The sequence below is a fragment of the Pempheris klunzingeri genome, chromosome 15 (genome assembly GCF_042242105.1).
Source record: "Pempheris klunzingeri isolate RE-2024b chromosome 15, fPemKlu1.hap1, whole genome shotgun sequence".
NCBI classification, from domain to species: Eukaryota; Metazoa; Chordata; class Actinopteri; order Acropomatiformes; family Pempheridae; genus Pempheris; species Pempheris klunzingeri.
Genome location: NC_092026.1, coordinates 21248492 through 21274647, shown reverse-complemented (window position 1 = coordinate 21274647; position 26156 = coordinate 21248492). Strand labels below are relative to the sequence as shown.

The window sequence follows — 26156 nt, the reverse complement described above, 5'->3', positions numbered from 1 at the left end:
CCACAGGTAGAACTTCCGCTGGGGACTTTCAAAATAAGACTCCATGTTGTAGATGTCCTCCAGGTAGTCTGTTTGGAATCGTAATTTATGTCTGATATGGCTTGTCACAAAACTTTAATTACCTTGGTAAAATCTCTTAAAATTGCATTATCTCTTTCTGCATCATTAATGGAAAAAAAAAAAGGAAAAATAGGAAGAAAAAAAATCCCAAATCTAAATTCATAGGTTTAACTGAACTGTCCTTTCTTAGTGTATGTGCAGTGGATTTACATCGCAGTTGTGTAAGTTCCATATTGGACCACTATTAGTTAGTTGTAATTCACAAAATGCTTGTACACACGTGTCTTATACGCACATTTAAAGATGATCACAGTGGAAATTAATGTGATACCAGGTTTCTGCTGTTACAGTGCGAGAAGGTCACACATTTAAGTACAGAGTAAGGACCAGTACTCTTGGTCAATCGTTCTTTGAAAATTGTACCTGGTTATGCTTCTTAACTGGATGTTTTTTTCCTGAACCTTGTTTTGTATATTAACAGGATACTGTTTCACACATTTGTAGTGTGTTACAGTTGTATTTGCCTGTTTGTATTATTTGTGTTATTTGATGCAGCTATGTTTATGCTGCTTTCTTGGCCTGGTCACTCTTGAAAAGGAAATTCTAATATGAATGACACTTTTACCTGGTTAAATAAGGGATATGATTTTCTTTAAAAAATTAATAAGTAACAATAGGCAAAACATAGTTGGTTAATAACAATAATAATGATAATAGTACAATTCATGTTGCAAATGAGTGCAAAAAGATGTACTGAGATTAAGGTCGCCTTCTGTAAGGTCTGTCTGAAAATGAAAAGTACTTTTAATTTTGAAATGAATCTTCTCATATCCGGTTATTTTGTCTATTTTGTCCTACTTGATGGGGCCACTTTCCAAATCGGAAACTAGTTAAAGCACCGACAAAAAAAAAGACGGGTGTTTCCACTATCTCTTAGATTCAAACGCCTTAATTCTGAGTCAAAACCAACAATCACACGTTTCACTTCCTCAAAATGGATGCAAAGGTTTCATTTACAGCCTCATTAGGCCGGGAGACTTTTCAGGAAAACTATTCAGGGAATGTCTGATGGAAAATAGGAAGCACTAAATATGGAGCAGTCTTCCAGCAAACATAGCTGAGTAGAAAGGTGAACATCACAAGCTTAGTGTCAGAGAAAGAGACAGAGACTCATATAAATTCTTCGGATCGACACTTTATTCTTCACAGCATTATTCTGTCTGCAACAACAAGCTACAAAAGCTTGGAACAATATGAAAATAACCTCATGAGAGGCTTCTGAGCCCAATCTAGCTATTGGTGTGTTTCAGTCACAAGATTAATAACAAGATGAATCATGAGTCCAGATGAGATTGCTTTGATTTGCCCGAGATCAAAGCAGGGGCAGTCACACTAGCATACTCCATACAGGTCATTAATAATAAAAAAAGAACGTGACAAAACATAAGAGCTGAAAATACAGTATGTTTGCAATTTTACAATAATATACACAAACAGTAAGTAAGTCGGGCCATGCCTTTGCTTTAAATACCACTGAACAATGACAGTACTTTGCAACAGTCACGAATCAGTTGTGAAATGAAATGATTGATTTGTAATTTTTTTTTTACTCACTTCCAACTGATGCCATGAACAATTACTCCACATAAAGAGTTTAAAAAAAAAAAAACGATCAAATACACAACAAAACTAATTAACACCCCTGCATTTCTCTGCACACATCCTGGTGACCACAGCCATCGCTACAGATTTGTTAATCCGTCTTTAAACCAGAGAGATGTCGTTTTTCCTTGTTTTTCCTTGGCAGAGATAGCAGAGAGGATGATTGCACTACAGAGCAAAGAGTTGTTTCACAGAGTGACTGTCGCATCGCCAACTCCAGCTGTTTGTCTACATTTTGCACTGATGAATATACTTTTGTTGCGTATTTGTTGTCCGTTCGTGTTTTCATCCACTGGTCAGTTGCGAGGCACAACGCCACTGTGTTTCTGTGCATCTGCCGTTCAAAGAAAAGAAAGCATCTACAATATATTTATACATATATTCATATATTACTAAAAAGCTGTGATTTGAAATCAATGTATTTCTTGAATAGTCGACCGTATTCTTCAGAATACTTAAATATATAATATATAGATAGACCAATCATAAATTCTTCATTATTCAAAGAGCTTTTGTATTAGTGGTTCTCTGGGGGACGTGTCCAGTCTTCAGTTATGGCACAGTGGTCTCCATCTTAAATTTGCAGCCAGGTAAGGGACATGGTGACACACAGGGACTGAGATTATATCTGGTCTACGTTCATTTCTTGAGCCCTTACCAGCGAAAAATAAACTTTATGTCAGATACTGGCAAGGCGCCTACGTCTTACTCTCTCTTCCTTCCCCTTGCTTGCTTTATGAATCCCTTCATTTCTCCACCTCCCATCCCTCTTCCTTCATACAGGCTTGGCACTGTGAATTTGATGATATGGTCCACCTCGTCTCTCACAGCAGCAGCCAGTTGTCCACTACAGTAGCTACTCTACTTCTAGCTTCTTTGTGTTTGCGTTTTGCATGGGAAAATGGGAAACAGGGCATTTGATCTCTGCTAAAAGACTTGGGATGCCAAAGATGGTATAGCAGATATTTCCGAGGCTGCCACTTGGTGGACACAAATTCTAATGAACTAAAAGATCCAGCAAAGTGAAATCTCCAGTGGATAACGAGTGGCACTACAGGACAACTGACCAGCGGCAGAGACGCACAGCAGCGCAGAGCCACCAAATACGTCTCACATGTTGGTGTCTCTCCTGTCTTTGCTTGGCGAGGGCTTTGAGGGATCCTTGGCTGCCTTGCCGTTGGCTGAGGCAGCAGTGTCAGCGGCAGCGGTGGCGGCTGCTGCTGCTGCTGCTGCTGCAGTGGTGACGGAGCGTTTGGTTTGCTCCTCGCTGCGCGGCTCCGGGCTCGGCTGCGTGGGCGGGGCCTGCTCGGCTGGCGGCTGGACGGTCAGTTCCTGCTGCAGCTTGTGGCTCTGCAAGAGGCGGAGCTGGACGCGGAGCTCCAAAATGGCTTCCTGCTCCTCGTGGATGGCCTGGTTCAGATGGGTGTTTTTGTTCTACGGGGCCATAAAACACAGACAAAGCTCTAGAAACCAAATAGTTCATCTTTGGTAATAATTACAAAAAAATATTTATTCTCAGACTTTGTATTACAGTTTAATAAACACATTCTGATGTGTACTTTCAGAATTGAATTTAACACACTTTCAAGTAAAAAGCAAACTAACAGTGATGATACTAAACAGCTGATATATGCTGAATACTTTTCTCACCTCAAGTTCCTCGTTTTGTTTCTGCAGGTCCTCCAGAATCATCTGCAGCTCTTCTTCATCTTCGCTCTCACTTTCACTGTCTGACGAGTATTCCTCCGTCTCACTGCGACCCTGCTGCCGACTGAGCAACAAAACGCTGGGTTACCGCTGAGACTTCAAGTGCATGTGAAGATGCACATTACAACGTATTTACTACCTGAAATGGTTTCAGTGGTCTCTTACCTCTGTATGTCTGCGATCTCTGCTCGCAGCCTCTCGATTTCTTCCTTCTCTGTAGCGATCTGTCTGCGAAGCACCTGCTCAAGAGAAATCAGCTCCTCCTGCTCGGTCAGGATCTCATTTTCCTGAATATTGAGAGGAAAACACTTATCCATCTTATGCTGGCTTACATGGAGCTTAGTGGAGAATTCTTTAAAACTAATTCAGACAATTTTAAGACGTACGTCTTTAAAATCACTCACCTGTGCCAAGAGGAGGTTGATGACTTCCTCTTCATTCTCAGTCATTTCCTCTTTTGAGACATCTTCCTTTGAGAGGCTCGCTATCTCCTGGGCTATCTTACTCTCACACTCCTGAAAGGCCAAAGGAGGAAAGATGCAGAGATAAAGAGTGGTGTCGATTCATGTCTACAGTCATTTTAGTTGCCGGTACTTCTGAATAACCAACCATCCTGTTTATGTGCATTAGCCTGCTTGAAATTCAGTGTGAGGGCTGGAAAGTTACGTTAGAATATGTTGTGTTGGTCATGATTGTTCTCTCTCTTCTTAAACAGAATAAAAAAAAACAAAACATATATACATACATACATGTAGTATCAAGACACCACTTGCCTGACGTTTGGCCTCCCTAAGTTTCCGTTTCAGAGCAGTCAGGATTCTCTGAACCTCCCAGAGTCGCTCTTCTTTAGATAAGTCCTTCACCCCCGCCTGCAGGTCCCTGTGCAGGCAGTTCAGCAGGAACTCCTAAAACATATTTTTATTATTCATCAAAATGTAGTTTTGTTTTTGTTTATCTAGCAGTGTGACGCACTGGAATATAAATCACACGGCAGCAAACTTATGCAACATGGTGACAAAGTATCAGGTCACACCGAGAAACCGAGAAAAAAAAGAAGTGTACATCATTTAGAGAACTCAGACAGCTGTGGCCAGAGGTAAAAAACAAAAAAAATCCACCTACCAGCACTTCTAAACCTTACAAATTAACATGTTATATCTGGCTTGGTAAACCCATACAGAAAGCACAGTGTAACTGAGCCCACCTGTCGTCGGATCTCCTCTTTGATGCTCTCCTGGGTCTCAGGCAGCGCCGGCATCGTTGCCATATTGGACCAGCGGAGCGGCCGCACCACCGGCTTCAGGACTACATCGCCGAACAGCTCCCTCACGTGTGTGAAGAACATGTAAAGAACACGGTTCCCGATCTGAGGTAAACAAATGAGGGAACACAAAGCACACAGCTTCACAGCTCTGCATAAAGTCTTGCATTATGTGAAATAGTGTTTTGTGTTGCGTGTGTTAGACTGTAGCATGAAGCCGAATAGGAGCTGCGCCACCTTCTCCACAACACAAACTCCTGCATATTTACTTAGCCTAATTAAACTGACCGTGGACTCCACTCATTAACTGAGAGAAGTGTTTATTTAATAGTGTTGTGGCTACTGCTGCTGTTGGTTCAGAATAAGTGGAGCAGCTACAGAGATGCCCCCCGAGGGAATAAATTAGCTTCACTAAACTGGGCCAGGGTTTTAGAGATGAACTGACTGTTTGATCCAATAAAAACTCGGGTGGTTTGTTGCTAGGGGGAGGTTTCTTATCTTTGAGGTACACTTGAGCCTGAGCCCAAGACCCATTTTCATGTTTAGTTTAGTTTGCCTGTTGCCGTTGAATCTCTAATCTCTGCAACATTTTTATCATTTGCTCATTTCTTTCCTTTGTTAGCTTTACCCATTAATGTCAAATTCAGCTTAATGAAGCCCTCCTCTCTGACCTGTATGGTTGGGTTGAGGACGATGGAGATATTCTGAATGTTCATCTTGGTGTCCGCCTCCCTGGCGATGACGTGGTCCATGTGCGTGATGAGCCAGGAGAGCATAACTCTGCTCTCCGGCGGCACCTCGGCCAGCAGCCTCTGGAACTCCGACACCTTCTCTGCATCCACCTGCCGTCCGCAGGCGTCCTCGAAGCGCTGGGCCAGATCCCGGCCCAACAGGTTCTCTGGCAGCTCACGCAGGTACTGCTTCAGTAGGCTGGCAACTGTGTGGGGGTCATACTCCTCCAGGCAGGGGCACTCCTCACGGTCATATGCTGCTTTCAATTCATCCACCTTGGACTTCATACCTGACAGACAAGAGAAGCTGATGTGAGTATCAATGAGATGTATAGTATAACATGGTAATTTGCCTTTCTTCTCAAAGTTTCCATACCTGAGACTCTGTAGATGCCCTCACACTTCATGCCATAATTTTCAATGTAGTCCACACATTCTCTGAAGATGGCCGGAAGCTGGATGCCGTCGTACAGAGCTGTCCGCTTGACAGCCTCAGTGAGAGGTGCTCCAAAGATGGGCCTGAAGGTGGGGGTCTCCACTGGGACTGGCTCTGCCTCGGTTGTCGGTTTCTTCTTCTTCTTCTTCTCCTTCCATTGTTTAACCACGTCTGCAGCAGTCAGGTCTTTAGATTTCTTATCCTTGGCCTTGTCCTCCTTTAGACCCTTCTCCTTCACCTTGAAGTCCTTTTCCTTCTTCTTGGAGAAGCTGGGCTTCTTGAACACATGGATTCCCTTGGAGCGCTTCATCTTGGACGGGCTCTCTGCCTCGTCTGCTGAACTGTCCTCCTGGAAGGCTGCGTAGCCTTCCGCTGTGAAAGTAAAGAAAGAGTAGGAAGAGGCAAAAGTAGGGTTAGATTTGAGAGGAGAAACACCCCTGTTTTCTCATCTTCCTCCTACGACAGAACCATAATAGTACTGAAATAGAAACAGGAAGAGAGATGTGTGAGAGAGAGAAGATAGCAAAGGAGGGGGAGAAAGGGGACTTAGAAAAGAGGTCAGCCACCGATTTAGCATATCTCCCACTGCACCTTACGCCTTTCCTCTGAAGAACGGACTCAGTTAAAATATTTTTCCTCAGAGCAAACAGCTACAAGATGGTGTTAAAGACAGTTAGCGGCCTCTTCACAGTTCGAATTTTCTCTCCTCTGGGTTTCCCCTAGAACAGACCCTGTTTATCACACTGCTGCCTGAGACACACCTTCACTGGTCGCTCTGGGTGTGCTCTGAAACTGTCCATCCCTTCCTCTCTCCCACCATACCCCTGTGTATGAGCTAAATACAGACATGGAAAAAATCCTGACAGAAAGTGGACAATGAGCCTGACAACCACTCAGTGAGAAATGTTCCTTTACTGAGAATATTTCTCACTGTTACAGGCAGCAACGGCCAACCGGATGGAAAAAATGGGAAACTCTTTCTCTTTACTCAGCTACTATTACTGATAACAACAGCATTCAGTCCTCAACTGATCTAAAGCTGCAGGATTGTGATTTTTTTCTTATTATCAACAAAGAACAGTTTCATGATTCTAGATCATAACTAAGGCATTACTACAGTGTATGACATGCAGCAGAAACAAGCAATTAGTGCTGTGCAATTTGACAAAAATATTATATAAATACATCCTAGCATACGATTTACCCAGTAAACTCATTCCATTACAACATTTCCCATGGCCAATATTTTATCTCATGAACATTGTTTTGTTATACTGAAACATGAATCTATAGGTAAACAGAAATATAAAAAAATAAGTTTGACATAAATTTGTAGCTTAATAGTCAGTTGCTGAAAGGTTACCAGAGCTTTAGGTATTTCACGTAGCTTGACAAAGCCGAAATGGCTGAAAGATCCGTAACATGTCCATTTAGCGACCTGAGCTACGAAATTTTATCAAAACTGCTATTTCAAAGGTCAGCAATAAACATTTCTTACTTCTTTTCTCCTTCTTCTTGAACTTGTTCTTCTTCTTGCCGTGCTCTTTGTCATCATCGGAGACGTAGGCGTCAGGTGCCTCATGGTGATGGCCATCATGAGGCGGCGACGGTTCCCCAGTGCGGTACAGGCCGGGGAACTTAGTGGGACTGATCTCCTCAGAGCTGGGGGTGCGGGCCACGCCCCCTTGGTGCTCGGCCCTACGCTGCTCTGCAGGGCTGCTGCTGGGGGGCAGGAAGCACTCAGTCATGGCTGCTCTGGTCGTATCACGCCTCTGACTGGCACCTCACCTCTCCATCACACCTGCAGTGGGCGAACATATGAGATACTGACACAACAGAACCCTGCATGTCGGTCTGCGCGCTCTTTCATCATTCCTTCTGCTTGTTGTCTGAGATTTTTTTGATATTTATTATGTTTGCACTGACTTGTAGAAATACAGATCATACATGAACTAATCTATACGATGAACTGAACTTGCTTTGCAAAACTTTTCACCAGACAGATGAGTTGCTTTCAACTTGGGTATATTTTGAAAGGTTTGGGACTGTTTTTGGTGCAGTTTGTGTATTTTCTACAATCATAAGTATGAGTGAAGTATGTTTGGTGCAGTGTGTGTCTTCCCCTGCTGTACTTAAGAGGGGAGATCTCAATCGCAAACAGTTTATCTGATCAAATAAAAGGCTAAACATATTTTTGCAAGAGCAGAAAACAAAACAAAAAAAGTTACTCTGGCTCTAATACATTTTGAATTAATTGTTTAGAAACCATGTTAAATAAAGCGAACAACAAAGCTGTGACACAATTTAAATAATCAACCCTCAAGAACAAGGTATGATAACGCAGGGAAAATAAGTTATTTTCCATACAAAGTAACATTCAATATCTGTAACAGAACTATTGGTTAACATACAAACATTTTCTACACAGAAAGTCAAAAGAATAAAAAATGGCATCCATGGGAACAGAACAACTGTAACAGTAACGTCCTCCCACCAGATGGGGCTCTGCTATATGAACAATCACATCTTCCATGTCCCACATCTAACATGCCACTTCTGATATCCGCAGTCAGCAGCATCAGAAACCACAGGCCACTTCATATAGAAAAATATTAACCAGATTATCATTTACCAGATTACTTTAGCTAAGAAGACATTTGTGCATCTGAGTCAAATGTTTAGACAATCATTTGAAACAACAGCATGCAGTCAGTCTGCATTGTTTATGGTAAATTAAGCACAAAAGGAACTCTTCGGCAGTCAGGTTGTCTGTGTTTTAGGAAGGAGATGACTTTCCGTCCTTACTGTGAGGGTGTAAGCTTCAAATGTCCCCACTGATCACTGGAAGATGTTTCTCAAACTGACAGCAGGTTAAACATCTCCTGTTACATATTGATACAAGACACGACTTATTTTTAAGTCAAGATGTTAATGAGGTTTTATCTCAGTTTCTTTACGGAAAAAAAACGCTGCAGAGCCCAGAAGACAGATGTGATTAGTGATGCAACACAGCAGCAAGGCTACACGTCCACTAACACTGTCTTAATTGAACAGTGGAGACACAAAATGTATGAATAAAGCCTGTGTGTCAGTCTGACATCTTAATCTTTCTTCGCTGTGGGCAGATTATCTCACTAACGCTATTTTCTTCCTCTATCCCGTTTCCAGAGGAAAACTAATCAAACACAACCAGCCTCATATCGTCAATCTGCTGTTAAAGTACTCGGATCAGCTTCTGCACTGGTGAGTTTCATCACATTTACATTAAAACCAGCCAGAAAGTAGAAGCTCTGCTCTGAACTGAGGGGCCCATATGCTAACGTTACTTCAGCTAGCTGCCAACCTGCTAAGCTAGCTGATTAGCCAGCCTATCCCTGACGATTAAAGCCACCGTCTCCTCCACACAAAACCAACATTAAATATATAGTTAGCTACATTTCCCAACCTCTATTTTACAAACGCTGTACTGTCGTTGCACATGCAAAACACGAAAGACAAGAAACTTTACCAAGTGCTATCCTGTTCGGTCAATTTCAGAGTGGAGCTTCCGGATGTCTGTATCTAAATAAACCCATCTGCGCCTGCGCGGTAGCTAAAGTGCATAATGGGAAATGTAGTTCGACAACGAGTGCTGCAAATGCTTAGAGATTTCACCGCAAATGTATAGTTTAAGTAGGTTTCTCATACCAGAATCATCTGGAATTAATGAGGACTGTTTGGGCTGTGGTATCATTTTGAGATTAACCACAAGTTTGCTGTTTTACAAGCTTGTGTACAAGAGAAAAGTGTTAAACAGTGTTTTGAATAGCAACTATAATCTAAATTTGGTGTAACCGCCAGCTTTTCTGAATCATGTGTACTTTCCCAAACGCTGTGGTTGGACTGAGAAGACTGGTGGTCATTCTGACATGTGAAACGCATTAGTCCTCTGATCTTTGTTGGCACCATCTGCTCCAAACCCACAGCTGCAGTGGTGAAATGAGGTCGTGATTCAATATCATAAAAAAAAAAGACAAACAAGGTCTCATTGTGCGTCTGGTACATTAGTCTGTGCAAACTGCTGCTGGATGCCAATTGGGAACAGAATCAGTGATAGGGCACCCTGCTGCCTTTTGAAAATGCACTCGCATTACAAAAGAGCATTTGTGTGCGGCGGTGAGAGATTGGCATCGATAAACGCTCCCTTTCCCCTCCGCTTCCATGAGACGGTCAGTGAGCACTGGAACACCTGTGGACCAGAATGGCATAATAACAACTTTGTTTCCCCAGGAAATGATGCGTTTCCTGACGCTGGCAACACTGGGCTAAGATTAGAGCAACTGGGAAGACAAACATTTACTATTCCACTCACGCTGTGCACTTATTTTTTAAAGAAAATATAGTAAAAAGAAGAGAAGATATTTTAAAATCAGGCATCTTTCTGTGACACAAAATAGTCCACGTCACCAAACTTTTCTTTATTTGGCATGAGACTGGGATTTAGCTGACCATAATTGTAAAAATACATTATTCATATACACCTCTAGTAAAAAACACTATTGAAAACATATCTAAAAATATACAGTGAAACATAACAGCAGAATAAAAACAATTTGCAGGGGTAGGAGGAGGGGTGTAGGGGGTATTTTACAAGGTAACTGAGGAATGCTAACACATAACAGTCTTAGATTCCTCTGCCCTCAGTCCTCTGGTATGGCCCAGACATTTGGTACCAATATGTGCCCGCACTTCAGAAGAGACAGTTCATGCACTTCACGGCCTTGCTGCCGTAGTCCACACACTCCGGTCCGATGCACTGGCAGCAGGCGTTGTGAAACCAGCGGTACTTGGATCCTCCCATTGACTCACAGTATAGTTTACACTGACGGATAGACACGCAGTCGTCAAAGTAGACCACTGTGCACATGTTTTCTGCAATAAAAAAAGAAAAAACAGGATGGGCAAAAAGAAAAAAAGACGTGAATCAAAAATCCAGTAAATGTGGTTCATAAAAACAAGCACCGTTTTAAGTAATTACCTTTAACCCTCAGTGTTCCTACTTTTACTTCAGGGGTGAAATTAATTTGCTGCAACTAAGTACGACCATATGTCTCGGTGAGCTTAATGAGTTAACTGCTCGGCTCTGTGGGAACACTCCTATTATGAGAGTGTCTTTATAGCAAATAGCGCTGGCTTAGAGGTAGACAGCCAAAACAGCCGCAAATGGAAATAAAATAAGGCAGAAGAAGAACACTTTTAACCCAGTCACAATAAACTGGAGGTCTTTTGGCAGTCCTGTCCCTCCTTGACCCAACCTGAACTGTAAGACTTTGTGGCCAACGTCTGCTCTGGGTGGGGCCTGATTTTATTCTCAGTGAGTGTGCATAAATGCGAATGAAAAATTTGACAGGACCAGAAAACTATGTAATAACAAAGCATGTGAGCAAAGCTTTTCCCTTGTGTAGCTTGTGCAACTTATACAGAGACTTTATTATGATGTTGATGTGACTCAAACGCTCTACAGAGGCTTAAAATCAACGAGAGGAGGCGTATTATCGAGACTGCAAGTGACTAAGCTGAGATGTGTCAGGCGCACTGGGTGGCTTCTCTTCAATAGGGCTACAACTAGCAATATATTGTGAGATCAATTATACTAAATTTAGAAATATTTAAAGGATGTGCAGCAAATTTTCACATTTGAGAAGCTGGGGCAAGAACATTTTTGGACTTTTGCATGATAACTGGCTATGATGATGATTAATTTTTGAATTTTAGAGTTTTTTTTAAAAAAAAGTTTGTCCTGTTTCTCAAGAGCCATCAGGATGAGGCAACCCTGGTTCACAAAAAAAAAAGTCTTTAGGCTTTTAAAAAGTAGCTGAAGTGCTCCTTATGAGGCAGTACCGCTCCTGTCAGTGTCAGATCAATATATCCTCTATTGTAGGATCATTATTACTGTTGAATAAACATACAAAGAGCATTTTAATGTTACAGTAGTTGGTAGATGTGTTGGTAATTTTAGCTGCTTTACATACAGTTGGGTGGTTTAGTCCATAAAATGCTTCATATTTTATAAGCTTGTCATATGTTTTGTGTGTCAAATCATATTTTGCTAAATAATTATCAACTATTCCTGAAAAATATACTATATATAATGAAGTTGAGTAAAAAGTCCAACATTTTCTCTGAAATGTAACGAAATAGAGGTATAAAGTAGCATAAAACGGAAATAGAAGTACCTCAGACTTACAGTACTTTAGTAAACATATTCACCACAGGTCAAGTGTTTGGGGACATCTACAACTAATTTTACACTGAAAAACTGACTGTATAACCTCCTGTAAAGAGGAACTTTCAGCAGATGCATTAAGGTGGAGGCGAGAAGTGAGAATCATCACCTTGAGTGTCGTAGCTGGCGTGGATGCTGTTGCCGGGCACGGAGACGTTCTGCTGCTGGCTGTCGAGCGACTCCAGGAAGGACACCAGGTTCTCGTGGTGGGAGAGCTCCTCGGCGACGGGGAAGGACACCACCATCATATTGATCGGTGCGTCGCCTTCTGTGAGGGCGCGGAACAGCGAGGGGATCGGACGGTGCAGCTCCTCCACGGTGCTCTTCGACGTGGCTGGAGAGTCGCTGTAGTTCTTGGGGTTGCACATCCCTGATGTAAACAGACCAATGGAGACGTTAAGGGTCACTTCACAACAACGACATGTCTTTCACTGTGTCTTTGGTAGAAGGTAAGAAAAACTGTGAATCTTGGATTATCCAGACTAACAGGGACATGTTAAATGTAATTTTACACCTCGATTAGATTTAATGGGGGCAGCAGAAAAAAATCTGACCAATAGTAGATCAAAAGCTGTGCAAATTAAACTAAAGCTATCTAGATAAACACTAAATGTTATCCTATTTGCAAATCAGAATTTTACTCAAAATAACCCCATTTTCCAGGACTCCGGCACAATGCCAGCTCACAAGGGCCATTCTGTGAAAAGCACACAGCTGTCAAGAGTGTCTTATCTCAATTAAGGCCCTTTTAACACTTCATTTAATTTCCAAATACAGTAGCAATCATTTGACAACGTCCCCCACATCCTCAGATATGATCTTCCTAACCCTTCAAATGAGTCAAAGTGAGTTACAGCTAATGGGTAAATCATTTAATGGGGAACGGAGTTTGACAGAGGAATTGGATTACAAACCAGTGCTAAAAGCAGAGCCAGGGCAGCTGTTTTCGATAAAACATACACATGGGTCCTCCCTTCGTGTCCTTCCTCCCTCCCTCCCTCCCTCCTCCTCCCTTCTACGAAAATACAAACTGTCCTCTCCCCGTCGCTCCTCTAACCACTCGCAGACACACATTTCAAAGTAGCCAGCGTTTGGCACAGATAACGTGTTTAGAGTGGAAATTTACTTAGAGTGGACTGCAGAGAAAAAAATAAAAGCACATAAATAAGAAATATATAGTTGCTTAAAGCTACAGGCTGTCCTCAGTGTGCCGTAAAAGTCCTGTCCGGGAGGAAAACTCCACCGCCACAACATCTGCGCCGCAGCAGCGAGTTCAGCGCTCAGTGTCAGATTTGTGTTCCACATGAAAGAGCTTTAATAAAGCCTCCTTGTCAGCACACACAGCAATATCTGTCTGTCAAAGCTGATCAGAGAGCCTACTGGTTCACAGGGGCGGAGCCACAGGGAGAGCCAAGGGTGGCGGAGCCCCCTTAACGGAGTCAGGAGGTGGTAGATAGTTGGTGTGTATCTGTTATGTGGGCTGTATTTTGTTTGTCTCTATATCTCCACCCAGGTCTTCTACACCTGACTGGCCCTCAGTGAGGTGCACCTGGCCCAGGAAAGGAAGGGTTAAATCCTCCAGGCTTCTGGTTTGTGGACCAGTGGTCTTGTTGCCTCTCAGCCTTTGATTTATCATCATTATTGTCTTTTGATGGTTGTTTGTAGTCTTGATTTAGTGTCTTAATAAACCCACAGCTTGGGGATTTTAAAAGATGTTAGTAGAGCTTTCATTTGGTTCAGTGGTGGAGTGTCGTTCCCCCCCACAGGGCCGACCAACGGTGGGGCGTTACAGCACCATGGATGGATTGTTGACAAGGCCCACTGGGTGCAGGCCCGGGGACCCTCTGGACCAGAACTACTGAATAAAGTGACTGTTAGCATGTCTTATTGGAAAGTCAGTCAAACAACTATAAAGACTTGCACAACCATCCCAAAGACACGCAACAGGACTAAAAAGAGACTCCAAACTACCAGAAACACACAAACAACAACAAAAAGATGCCCACAATGACACGAAAACACTCAAAATGAGACAATTACTGAAAGAGATGCAAAGCAACCACACAGACCCCCAAAAAAAAGACTAAAAAGAAAATGCATAATGACCAGAAAGAGACACAAAATGACACCTCGATGCAGAAAAAACAGTAAGATATTTAAAACAAGACACAAAACATGCAAAACTAAAACGAGTAAAAAAAAGGTGCCAAACAACCACATAGAGAGGCAGAGCGACTACAGAGACACAAAATGGCTTTAAAAGAGAAGCAGAACATGCAAAGTGAGACGCAAAACAACTAAAAAGAGACAAAAATAACCACAAAGAGACACAAAACAGAGCAGCACAGTCTGTGTGTTGCTCCTGTCACAGTCCTTTGTCTCATTATCTAAAACCAGGTCTTTAAATCTTAAGTCTTAACACATTTTTACTCTGTTTAGAAATGTGCCTCCATTCTTTGACGCCCCGGCTGGTTTGAGGTGGGTAACAGATGAAAATGTTTTGGATCTCCCTGGGATTTACACCCCCATCGCACTTCGCAGGGGGCCGAAAAGTCAAAGTTCATCCGAGCAGGTCGACCTCCTCGTCCCCCCTCGTTCTCTCTCTCTCTTTCTTCCGGCTTCTTCGTCCTTTGATCTTCTGGAAAACCTCAGGACTTCCTGTCCACGTGTGTCGGCTGCCACTCAGTAGTGACACTGTTCTTTTAGCTCGCTACGCTCAGATAAACAGCGGCCCTCTCGGCTGTGCTCTGCATTAACCTCCACACTGTCACTTTTCAGAGGCACCTTCAGTATCTGGCTTCACTCCGCTCACACTCATCTTGTATCAGAGCAGCAACACTCGGAACAAACTGGCTCCTTTTTAAACCTGCGTGTTTCTCGGCTGTCAAGTGTGTTACAGCCACCGGCTTGTTTTTCACAGGCTTTTTACGGGGAGAAAGTGCTCGGCGCTGAGAGATTAACAGGGCCGAGACATAACTGAGGTGTCACATGTATGGAAAGAGATTAGAGCCACAGTCCTTTTTAATGTGTTACGATCACAGTATGATCACTTATAGGGCTCACTGCCTGCTGTGTTTCCACTTCCCTTTGTTGTATTTAACTTTTAACTTTGTCTTCGATTTACACTCTTGTTGTTTGTACAGTGTTCATTTGGTCATTTATGAGTATATAAATATTCAATAGATGGTTTATAACACACTAATGTAGCTGTGAGCACATATAGGTGTTTATTAATGTATTATATGAGTTGTTAATAATGTATTTGCTTTAACCATGAATGGAGGCTATGACCAGATAATGAAAGGCAACCTAGTAAAACACAGGTGTAATAATACACAACATGTTTTCACAAAGAAGCTATAACTGTTAATACTGTACATTGATAAACGTTTACTGTAATATAGTTTTAAACCATGTATTTAATGTTTATATACTGCATATGATGAATGCAAATGATAAATAGCATAGAAGTGATAATTAAATGGTTACCATTTGTTAAAATATAAATTCATTGTATTATCTGCCACAGCCACTCAAATAATGGGTGTTGAAGACAGTTAATTTTACAAATGCTCCGACAGACAGAAGGAGTGTGGACGTGGCCACAGCGGCAGGTGGAAACAAACAGCAGCAGCACATGATGAAGTTTTAAAAGTCAGATGAACTGAGGAATGTAAATCTGAAGTCAGAGTTAAATTAACATCAAATTCAATACTGTGTTGTTTAGATTTAAATTATGCCTCAGAAATTCATTTTCAAACGCCGACAGTTTAGAACAAAGCGGACAAATTCACATTGATACAGATTCGGTCTCTGCTGGCACTGATCTCTTTCACAGATGTTCAGCTCAGCCTCATAGAGCCGCCTGTCTGAACCTGCTCAGCCGCTCCGAGCCCATTTAAGACAAGAGCGTGGGCAAAATGCTCCAGCTTCTTTCCAAGTTCCAGATAACACGCAGACCAACTTGCTGTCAGCTTTTAAGTATGTCGCTAATAAGCGAGACGCCGCACTCACCTACGCAGTCGCAGCACTCTTCCCAAAGGTTCCCCAGACACAGCATGCACTCTTTACAGCACGAACAGTTCCCATCAGACGGACGACACTGGCACAGCTCCTGCGGGACACAAACACACACACACACACACACACACACACACACACACACACACACACACACAGACACACACACACATCAGAGAAACAGTTGATGAACTGAAAACATGGAGGTGAGGAGCAGATATAAAACATGATACATGGTACTTTCTTTGTACGTTTTGGCCTGTTTAGGCTCTAAATCGAAGTTTAACTGCATGTGTTTTGTCGACACGACTTCCTGATTGTTTGGGGTTCCTCACATCCTGCTGGTAAAAGTGTCTGATAACAGTCTAAATTATTTTTGAGCCCTCAGATTGTTCTCCCATATTCACCAACTTCACATCCTGTTACCTTGTAGCTGTCCCGTCTTGTCCTGTACTGTAATTGTAAATCATGAGTACAAAAATGACAGCATAAATTAGGAGGAGTTATGCTGCGGATTGAGATACTAACTCTGAACCGTTAGCTGGTTAAACAGCAGGGTGAATATAAACAAGGTACCTCTGAGCGAAGCAGGGACAACCTGTACAAAACAGCTGCAAGATGCCTCGTCTGTTTCTTGTTAAAATTAAAAACCGTGGCAAATTACTCATGGATTTCTAAATTCTTCATCTCGAGCTTTATTATTGAGTCTATAATTATAATCTGTCCAAGAAGAAGAAGAAGAAGAAGAAGAAATCAATTCAACTTTGGTCAAAACTGTAGAAGACAAAAGCTCCCACAAATCTTATCAAGTGTCATTTTAGGAAATTAGGAAAATGCAGCCATCGTGCATTCAAACTGAATGAAGTGTATTTTCAGTATAAAAGGTCGGCGTGTGATCGGTGCAGTAGCAGCTTCAGAGTTTGGACTCACAGCGCAGACAGAACACAACATGTAGACAGACGGTGCAAACGGGAGACGTACCATTAAGACATCAGCAGAACAGCAGGTTTGCTTCATGTACAGTAACTATTACCAGACACAAGCGATTACAAGACGACCGTGCGACTGAACGCTGCACGTGGCATGTGTGGTATCTATCGAAGTATGTTCCTCCATCTGCTGAGCGCCGCGATAACTCAGAGGAAAACTGGAAACCTCGGCCGTGTCTCCAATCGTGATCAGAGCAGGTCCTGACACGTCAAAGTTCACGGCATTCAAATCGTTTTCCTGAATGGCTTTAAACTGTAGCCGAGGCCCAGCGGACGCCTCCGACTGACAGGGTGGACTAAAGTACTAAAGTACACGTCTGAGCTACTTGTGCTTTACTTGTACCATTTTATGGTACTTTATACTTATTTCCAGAGGGAATTACTGTACTTTTTAACTCTGCTACATTTGTCTGACAGCTATCGTAAAAAAAAAACAAAAAAAACGCAGCATTATAGATGAAGTTAACCAGTATAGTTATTCAAATGCTGCTTATGTAGTAACGAATCAGGAAAGAAACTCCAGTAATAAATTTAACACTTTGAGTACTTTTACTTTTAATACTTTGAAGCACGGTTTGCTGCTCATACTTGCCTTTTTTTCAATTAAGTAAGATTTTTGAAAGCAGTATTTTAACTACAGCGTTTACTTAAGTAAATTACTAAATAATAAATAACTGTTTTTGAGGTACGCTCACTTTCACTTTCCCCTCCAAATAAAGTGGTTTCGATAATCCAGCCCTTCTGCTCTTTGTTCTCAGATCTTTTAGCGTTTACTCAGCTGGTAGCGCTGACGGCCAAAACCACAGAATAAAACCCACATTGTTAGAAATTAGAATTATTCTTTAGGTCAGTGATGCACCGGCCTGATCGTAGGTTTTTTTAAATGTTGGCTTTTTAAATATGGAACTGGTTCACTGGGTTCGTTTTTGTAACACAGGCTTGTCCACACAGGGGGAAAAAAAAAAGCTCTTGCAGAGAACTTCTCATGTTGCTTTTTATAGAAGAAAAGTAATATTATTACAGGAGCTTCTGCAAACATCCCAAAACATGAAACCTCTGCTGATCTCATAACTCTTCTACAAAACACTTAAACCATGAAAAAAAGGCTTCATTCCTCAACTTCAGCTCACCTCTGGGGACGCACAGACAGCGAGGGAAACAAAAAACGTGTAGGTGGGATTGAAAAGTGGGTGAGACTGCCAGAGGAGTTCCTCTTTCTCCCCCCTCCGCTCTCTCCTGACACAGAACAGGGAGCACATTCCTCCAAGTCAAGGTCACCACGATGAGGGAGGCGGGGGGGAGAAACGGGAGAGGGAGAAGAAAACACCTGGAGAACAGAACATGGCTGCTCCCCTCCTTCCCTCCCTTGTTTTTTCCCCGTTCAGCCTCTCCTCCTCCTCCTCCTCCGTCTTTTTATACTCCTCTCTCCGTCATGCTCCCTCTCTCTCCTGCTTTTTGCTTTCTTTTCAATTTTTTTTTTTACCATTTCCACCCTGCAGCTCCTCCTTTATATCTTCGCAGAAGCCATCTCCTACATGTAAACAGTCTCTGCAATGATAAAAGACTCTCCAGTGACTCACCAGTGAGGGATTGCAAAACCACACACAGTTCACTTAATCACCAGCCTCTCAATCCCCAAACCTCTGATCAAGATCTGATCCCATGAGTAATTATGACTCTCCAAGGTGGAATTATAAAAAACTAAACAGCTGCCCGGAGGGAAAAACATGCATCTCATATTCCAGGGGAAAAAAAACAGTTTTTCAAACCATTTCATGGAAATAGAAATGGTTTTAGCAAACATGAAGCTGGAGGCAGGAGGTTATTAGCCTAGTTTAGCTTAGCTTAGCTTAGCATAGCATAAAGACTGGAAGCAGGAGAAACAGCCAGCAAACCAGACCCTCTAAACCTCAATAATTACCACTACCTGCATTTAGTCATTGTTTTTCTCTTCTGAGCAAAACATACATGTATATATTTTACATATCTGCATTTATTGTTAGAATCTTTATACCCCTTGTTTTTTTGCATTACTTTTCTGTCTCTGGACTCTCTGCTGCTGTTACATCAATGAAGTCTCTCTTATTTCGTCTTAACATGTTGTGTCTTATTTATTTAATCCAAATTCAAACTAAAATGTGAGAACCAGAGTTTGTGGTTTTAGAAGGAGAGCATTGAGGTGTTTGGATTAGATACTTGAAGCAGGGAAACGGTTGACCTGCCTCCTGTTTCTGCTCACCAACGCCTTTTTGTTTAATCCAGCAAAATATTAAACATAATTTGTGGTTTTGTGAGGAGTTTACTTTAACTATTTCTTAAAGAACAGCACCCGGGTGCCCTGACTCCATGTTGGGAGGATAAATAGTGGGCGCCATTAGAGCTTATTTCAGAAACAAACATGTACGGTGGTCAGAAACCTACAGATATCATAGATTTAGCAGCGCTGGGTAGCTTGATGTCATTCATGTGTCTTTTGGGTGTTGTCTGCCTAGTTACATATTTTCAACGTCTACACAACAGTCCAGCTTGTCTAGACAGAATATTGCCAAGCTTCATTCCAAAAATAGATTGTACAAGCAGGATATTTGTGGGTGTTCACCTTACATATGTGTGAACTCTGGCTGGTAGCACATTAAAAAAAGATTTCACACAAAGCTAAATTATAGAAAACTGTAACGACTGAGGTAGAAGCAAGAAAACAGCAGAAACTCAAAGACAGAGAGAAGCATCGACTGCTCGAGCCTTGAAACAACTAGTGATGGTGTCCTGGTGGCTGAGAGGTTCAGGAGCGTACGACATAACTACGTCCTCACTTTGACTCCAGCTGCAGACCTTTATTGCACGTCACACACTAACCGAGCATTAATTGGCAAACGTTCTCTGGTTCCTGCCTCTCAAATGTGAGAATTTGCTGTTTTTCTTTGTTTTGTACGACACTAAATTGAATGTCTTTGGACTTTTGTCTTTGGACACAAGCAGCAACTTATTTCTCACATTTTACAGAATAAACACGTAAAACTAAGGGGCACCATAATCGTGACAATCAGTAGATGCAGCCCAGCAAACGACGGCTTCCTCGCTGAAATGGATGAGCTTATCTCAATGGCTTTAAGAGCTCTTATTAGGCCTCCCTCGCTCTCAAGCGGAAACTGCCGTAATCAGTCAAACCTCCACTGCAGAGAGACAAAAGGACTCTGGAGAGAAAGCGAACATGTGCTGCCTCGTCCTGTCGAGCGACCGCTGCTGTGTGTTAACTTTGAAATCTGCTGCCCCACCCTGCTGAACGGCCCGGTCCGCACAGAATCGGCTTGTGAATCTCTCCCAACTGTATATTTCCCCCAGCCAACCTCCCCCCACAGACACACACACCTCCTCCTGACCTTAGCCTCCCCTCCCTCCCTCCTCCTCCTCCTCCTCCTCCTCATGTTCTCCCACCCTCAGGGGTTTTGGGGAATTCAGACAAATGACTTGAGATGGCAGCAGAGCGTAAAAGCGAGCGTCAGATGGCAGATCCCACTAATCACTAGCAACATGGAGCTTCTATAGAGGCGGAAAAGTTTCTCCTTCATGGCACACGCACCATCACTCTCGCCCCTGACAGCTAGCGACTTGGTGTCGGCGGGGTCGCGGAAGCTACAGAGCTTTGTTGTCCTGAGCAGTGATTCATCAGGCGAAATAAGCCACCTAGAAGTAAAGAAGAGGAAGAAGCAGAGCCACAAGTGTGTCGAACGCAGGAGGTTTGAACATCACGGATGCTGAACCCAGGAGGAGCAGAATGTGGTGGTTTGGTGGCATTAAGTCTCTGCCACGAAATACTGAAAACCACAGACTAATCTGTAAAAATGGCCACTACTGACTTTATTTTCCTGTGAAGTTTGACTAGAATGGAAAATAAAATTATGTAAAATTATGTGTTTTTCTGAAATGTTTTGGTTCAGAACTTGAAATGAGCAGAACAGATAAGCTGCAGAATTTGAAACAGGCATGTTTAGATTGTCATCTATAATAATAATAATAATAATAATGTCATCTGTAGCACTGAAACAAGTCATTAATAATAGTCAACAATTATGATAATCACTTAATAAAAAAAAAACCAAATGCTGATTTTAGCTTTCAAATGTGAGGATCTGCTGACATCAATGAGTAGTTTAATTTAATTGAATTTTGGACAAATCAGAACACACTGATTAATTGTTCTAATTAATGATTAATAATGAGGTCAATCGTTAGTTGCAGCTCTGGTCTTTTGTATGTCGCCGTGTGCAGTGCATTATGGGTATTCAAAATCATATTTTGAAAGGAGGTCGAGTCAAAGTAACTCAGAAATTCAGAATAAAAAAAACAAAAAGTCCTTTGTTCTAAAATTGTAAATTGGATTTATCTATGGTTTGGTCTTTTGCCCGCAGGCCTTTGATTTATTTATTTATTTTTTAAATCGCTGCTGCTTTTAGTCATGTTTAACCAAATATATCTTTCTAAATCTTTGTCCATCTTAAGTACTTAACGTTCTGCAAGGTGCTGTATTGTTAAAGGCTCGAAGCAACATAATATAAGTAAAGTTTACTTGGTCAAAATGAGACAGGAATCAGACTCTGATCCACTAAACTAAGGCGAGCTCTGCAGTTTTAGTTAATTCTGTGGCTCCATCTACCACTACTACTATCATTTGGTTAAAATTAGAGCTGCAACTAGCGATTACTGTAATAAATGATGAGTCTAGTGTTATTTTATACTTTAAAATATCAGAAAATAGTAAAAAAAAAATGTCTTCAAATTGCTCGTTTTGTCTGACACACAATACGAAACCCAAAGAGATTCAGTTTACAGAGATTTATCAAAGAGAAAAGCATTAAAGTCAGTGCATGTTTGGCATTTTGCTTCATGAACAGACTCAAGTGATAAATCAAAGATAATAATTGTTGCAGATAAACGTTCTCAGTGGCCGGGAGGTAAAGACAGATAATATATAATCACACGGTCTCCGGGTTGATTCTTGACAGGAAACTCAAATGCTAAAATATAATTATTCCTCAGTCAGTTCATTAAATAAAATCAACCTGCCTTTTCAGCTCCACTTAAACTCGTTCTGACTCTTTCCCATCTCTAGTTTCCAAACAAAAATGTCGGCTACCTGCAGAACAGCCACCTGTAGCTCCCTCACAGCCACCGAGGTCACACAGGTGAAGTAGCCACCGAGGTTAAATACAGTTCTTCAGAGATGTTAATGGCAGAGGCCACTACACACACACACACACACACACACACACACACACACACACACACACACACACACACACACACACACACACACACACACACACACACACACACACACACACACACACACACACACACACAGACGAAGGACAGAGGGCAAACCGCAGCTCAAATTTGACTTGACAGGTGGTGGAAAGACAGGCCAACACTTCTCTTCATGTTTTCCCTCAAAACAACAAGACCGCCTCACAGAATATGAGCGGACTACGAGGTACCACCCCCGTGCCCCTCTGCCCCCCCCCCCCCCACACACACACACACACACACACACACACACACACACACCCACTGGGCTCCAGACGTGACGGGAAAAGGTGACACAGAGGAAGTGACGCCAGAAAGTCAACAAAGTCAGACGTCAGGGGGTTTGATGTGAAAATAAAAAAAAAGGTTGGAAAACCTCACAGAAGTCAAACAACTACCGAGCTTTTCTCCCATGATGCCCTGCTCCGCAGCACCATCCCTGACTCTGCCTGGGAACGGGCGTCCTGCAGGTAGAGAACAGGTGTGCGTGGAGCCGCGCTGTTAGAACACACTCTCTGCTCCTCGGCTCTGGGAAAACCTTCCTTCCAGACTTCGCTTGGCTTATCGAAGGAATGTATCTGCATTCTTCAAAACAGATTCCATCCTTGTTCTCCGTTCCAGATCTCCATCTCACAGGATTTTAACTCGACTGTGGCTGCTGTTTGTTTTTATCTGAGCCGTTTGCACAAAGCTGGCCGAGTTGCAACAGCAGCAGCAGGAATGGTGCTGGTCTGTCCTGCCAGTTTGATTCTAATTTCACTAGTATTAAAGTGAGGTTTTGACTGCTCTGCTGCCGCTCTTAAACTTGAACTCGACTCTCGCTGCAGACGACATTTAATTTGTGATCTTTTGGGGAGAAACAACAGCCTCTGTTTACACAAAACAGCTGCAAGGCTGTAGGATGAAAAGCTTGAACTTGGCTGCGCTCACATAGAAATTTCCCGCTTTGATCCCCAGAAAAGCTCATCAAATACACAAGTTCAGTTCAGCAGCGATGCAGAGAATAAAGAAATAAATCAGTGAACAAGTCTGTGTACATTTTTTAAAATGTTCCCAATGGGAATTTTTGAAGACCAACAAGCAGAACTCCATAGAAAATACTCAACATTTAAAGTAAGAAACAGGATATCTGTGAGTAAGGAGACTTAACTTTACAGATCAGAGCAGTTTGGCTTGATTTCTTTGACTGAGATTCAGAAAACTAGTGCAGCAAAACCTCATGAGGGGAAAGAGGAGTTGGCACAAGTGGTGTGTGATCATCCAACGCTCTCAGTGAAAGTGTGTGCTCAGAGTGTGGACACCCTGATGTCCTCTACCTGGATGAGACACTTGCTGACGTCGCTCGCGCACAGGGCTTTGTTGCAGCCGGAGGTCAGAGACAGCCCTGATAGGAGGAAGAGGAGAGCGGCGGCGGCGGGGAGGAGGATCAGCTGACCAGGCCTCATCCTGACGGCTCACCAGCACGGCACTGGAAACACCTACATCAACACAGGACACAGGACAGGACCACGGAGATCAGGGACGGAGGGCAAAGACAAATAAACAACACTTCACCACTGACATTCCACAAGAGGGAAAGTGAAGAGCTGCAGTCGGCGCCCAATAGATGATGGGACATAAAGATTATACAACACTTAGAATAAAAAAGAAACAGAGAAAGTTTACTCAGACTAATCTAGAATCACTCTTTTGTCCAATTCAGATGTGAGCTGTAAAAATCCATCTGATTCTCTTAATGATTTAGATTTAGATGGATTTTAAGCTGAATAATAACAATGAATGATGTGTTCTTCTTCCTTTGTGTGTGAACCTCATTCACTGCACATCTGAAATCTAAATCTTAGTGGTAAAACTCCAACAGCAGGACTGGACAGTGCAGCAAAAACCAGATGCAAAAGTGTTTTTAAAAAAAAAAAAAAAATCTAGTGACAATCACAGCTTTGTCAAACCTGAACTAACTCTGACACCACTTTTCTAAAAAGGCCTCTGCGTCACATTTCATTCAAAGCCAGCACCCAGTCACTCACGTTACTGTGGAATAACAACACACACATCTGGCAACATCAGCTTGCTTCACCTATTCTTTTTTTTTTTTTCTTGCCAGAGTGTAGCGCGTTAACACGCCGTCCGATCCGGTCGCTCTGCTTTTCCCACTTCACCACTCTGCTGCACATTGTTCACTTTCTCATGACGGGGAGAAAACATGTGAGGAACATTAGCTCCCTCACTCATGAACGCGTTTCTTCACCTCTTTTATGCTCATCGCCCAACACCAAAGCTCTGTTTCACTCGCACGCAGAACCGAGCGCAGGAAAAAGAAAAAAAAAAAAAACCAAGCGAAACAGTAAAGATAGAAGAGGTTTGAAACTCACCACAACGCTGTTAACAAGTTCCCGACTTTTCTCCTCAAGAGTGAGAGTGGCTGTTTTCTCTTTGAACTTCTCCAGGATGGTGTTCTGCCGCCGCTCAAGTGTCCACTGTGTCCAGAGGGCGTCAGTCTCTCCGCAGCAAAAAGCGACAGGCAGTCGGGCGCCTTAAAGGCACACACTCCATTTTCTGCCCAGCGTTTGTGGAGGAGAGCAGCGGGCCTCAGGTCACACACACACCGGCTCAGAGTCCTCAGGGCAGCGGACATGAATGATCCGCATCACCGCAACGCAAATCCAAGCAGCAGAAGAGTGCGCGCCGCTGGAGATGTGTGCGTAAAAGTCTTGCGCGTAAAATCTCCGTTTGTCGCCTTTCAGGCCAAACTCCGGCCCTTGATCGCCTGCCTTGGTGGGCTCTGTTTGGCTTCTTTCACACGAACAAACCTCTTCTTTACAAGCCACCCCCACTCCGTTAGGCTGCCCTTTGTCTCCGGCCTTATCAGCGGCTCATTAGGTGAGAAAAGGGCGATTCGGAAGCTGTGAAGCTGAGCAGACTTCCCGCTGAGGAGCGTCCTCAGATGGCCTGATGGGCCACCGAGCTCCACAGGTGTTTACACGTGTTTTCCTGAGAGTTCACCAGAACCACAGCAGGCCTCACTTCCAGCCTGCCAGGGGGAGGAAGGTCAGAGAGGAACAGACACACCTTCAGCCAAGGCAGAGACATTTAAATGTGAATCAGATCCCAGAGGAGGGAACTCGACCCTTCAAAGTAAATGAAGCCGGAAGCAAAAAATGACAAATTAAAAGAAAATCAGCTCGAGTGTTAATGATGAAGTTAAGACGAAGGTGTGTTCGCATCTAAATGGGGAGAATTGTAGGTACATGTGACTCTAAAACTAAAGCACTTTAATACAACAGCAGGGCAATAAATCCTTCTATGTTTTACTGATTTTAGAGACACATTAATTCAGATTTTAATGATGCAAAAAAACTACCCAAAGTACAATTTTACCAGAGAGGCCAAAGACCAGGAACTACAACATGAAAGTTTCATAAAGTATTAAATTGTAGATGTTTGATCTGAGTGGCATGAATGTCCTACAACATGCAGTACAGACATCTGTAATTCATTCATAGTTCGTGCCAGTGGTACGTCTCACTGCACCAGAGTGTGTTGAGCTCTTTTACTTAATAAATGTTAATTTACCTAATTAGTCAACTAGCAGCAAACCAGGCTTTAAGTATGGAAGTGTGAAAGTACACCGAACAGATGTTTAACATATTGATGAACTTTTTTTGAGAGTTATTTGTCTTAAAACATGACGGAAGGGGCATTTTAAAAGTATATTCTAAGT

At 42.6% G+C, this 26156-nt stretch overlaps 2 protein-coding genes across 2 annotated transcripts; both read right to left on the bottom strand.

Annotated features, from left to right (window-relative positions):
* Nucleotides 1-1235: 1235 nt before the first annotated feature.
* On the bottom strand, nt 1236-9408 carry ralbp1 (ralA binding protein 1). Its single transcript, XM_070845585.1, has 10 exons — nt 9366-9408; nt 7356-7658; nt 5798-6229; nt 5362-5711; nt 4634-4795; nt 4203-4334; nt 3834-3944; nt 3595-3716; nt 3373-3493; nt 1236-3156 (listed from the first exon to the last, which is right to left on the bottom strand). Exons 2-10 carry the CDS (start codon nt 7603-7605, stop codon nt 2833-2835), a joined length of 2004 nt encoding a protein of 667 aa, XP_070701686.1. The 5' UTR covers nt 7606-7658; nt 9366-9408; the 3' UTR covers nt 1236-2832.
* Nucleotides 9409-10322: 914 nt separating this feature from the next.
* On the bottom strand, nt 10323-25010 carry twsg1a (twisted gastrulation BMP signaling modulator 1a). The gene is made up of 5 exons (XM_070845427.1): nt 24808-25010; nt 23752-23913; nt 16137-16236; nt 12232-12492; nt 10323-10768 (listed from the first exon to the last, which is right to left on the bottom strand). The coding sequence occupies exons 2-5, from the start codon at nt 23878-23880 to the stop codon at nt 10587-10589; spliced, it is 672 nt and encodes a 223-aa protein (XP_070701528.1). The 5' UTR covers nt 23881-23913; nt 24808-25010; the 3' UTR covers nt 10323-10586.
* Nucleotides 25011-26156: the final 1146 nt, after the last annotated feature.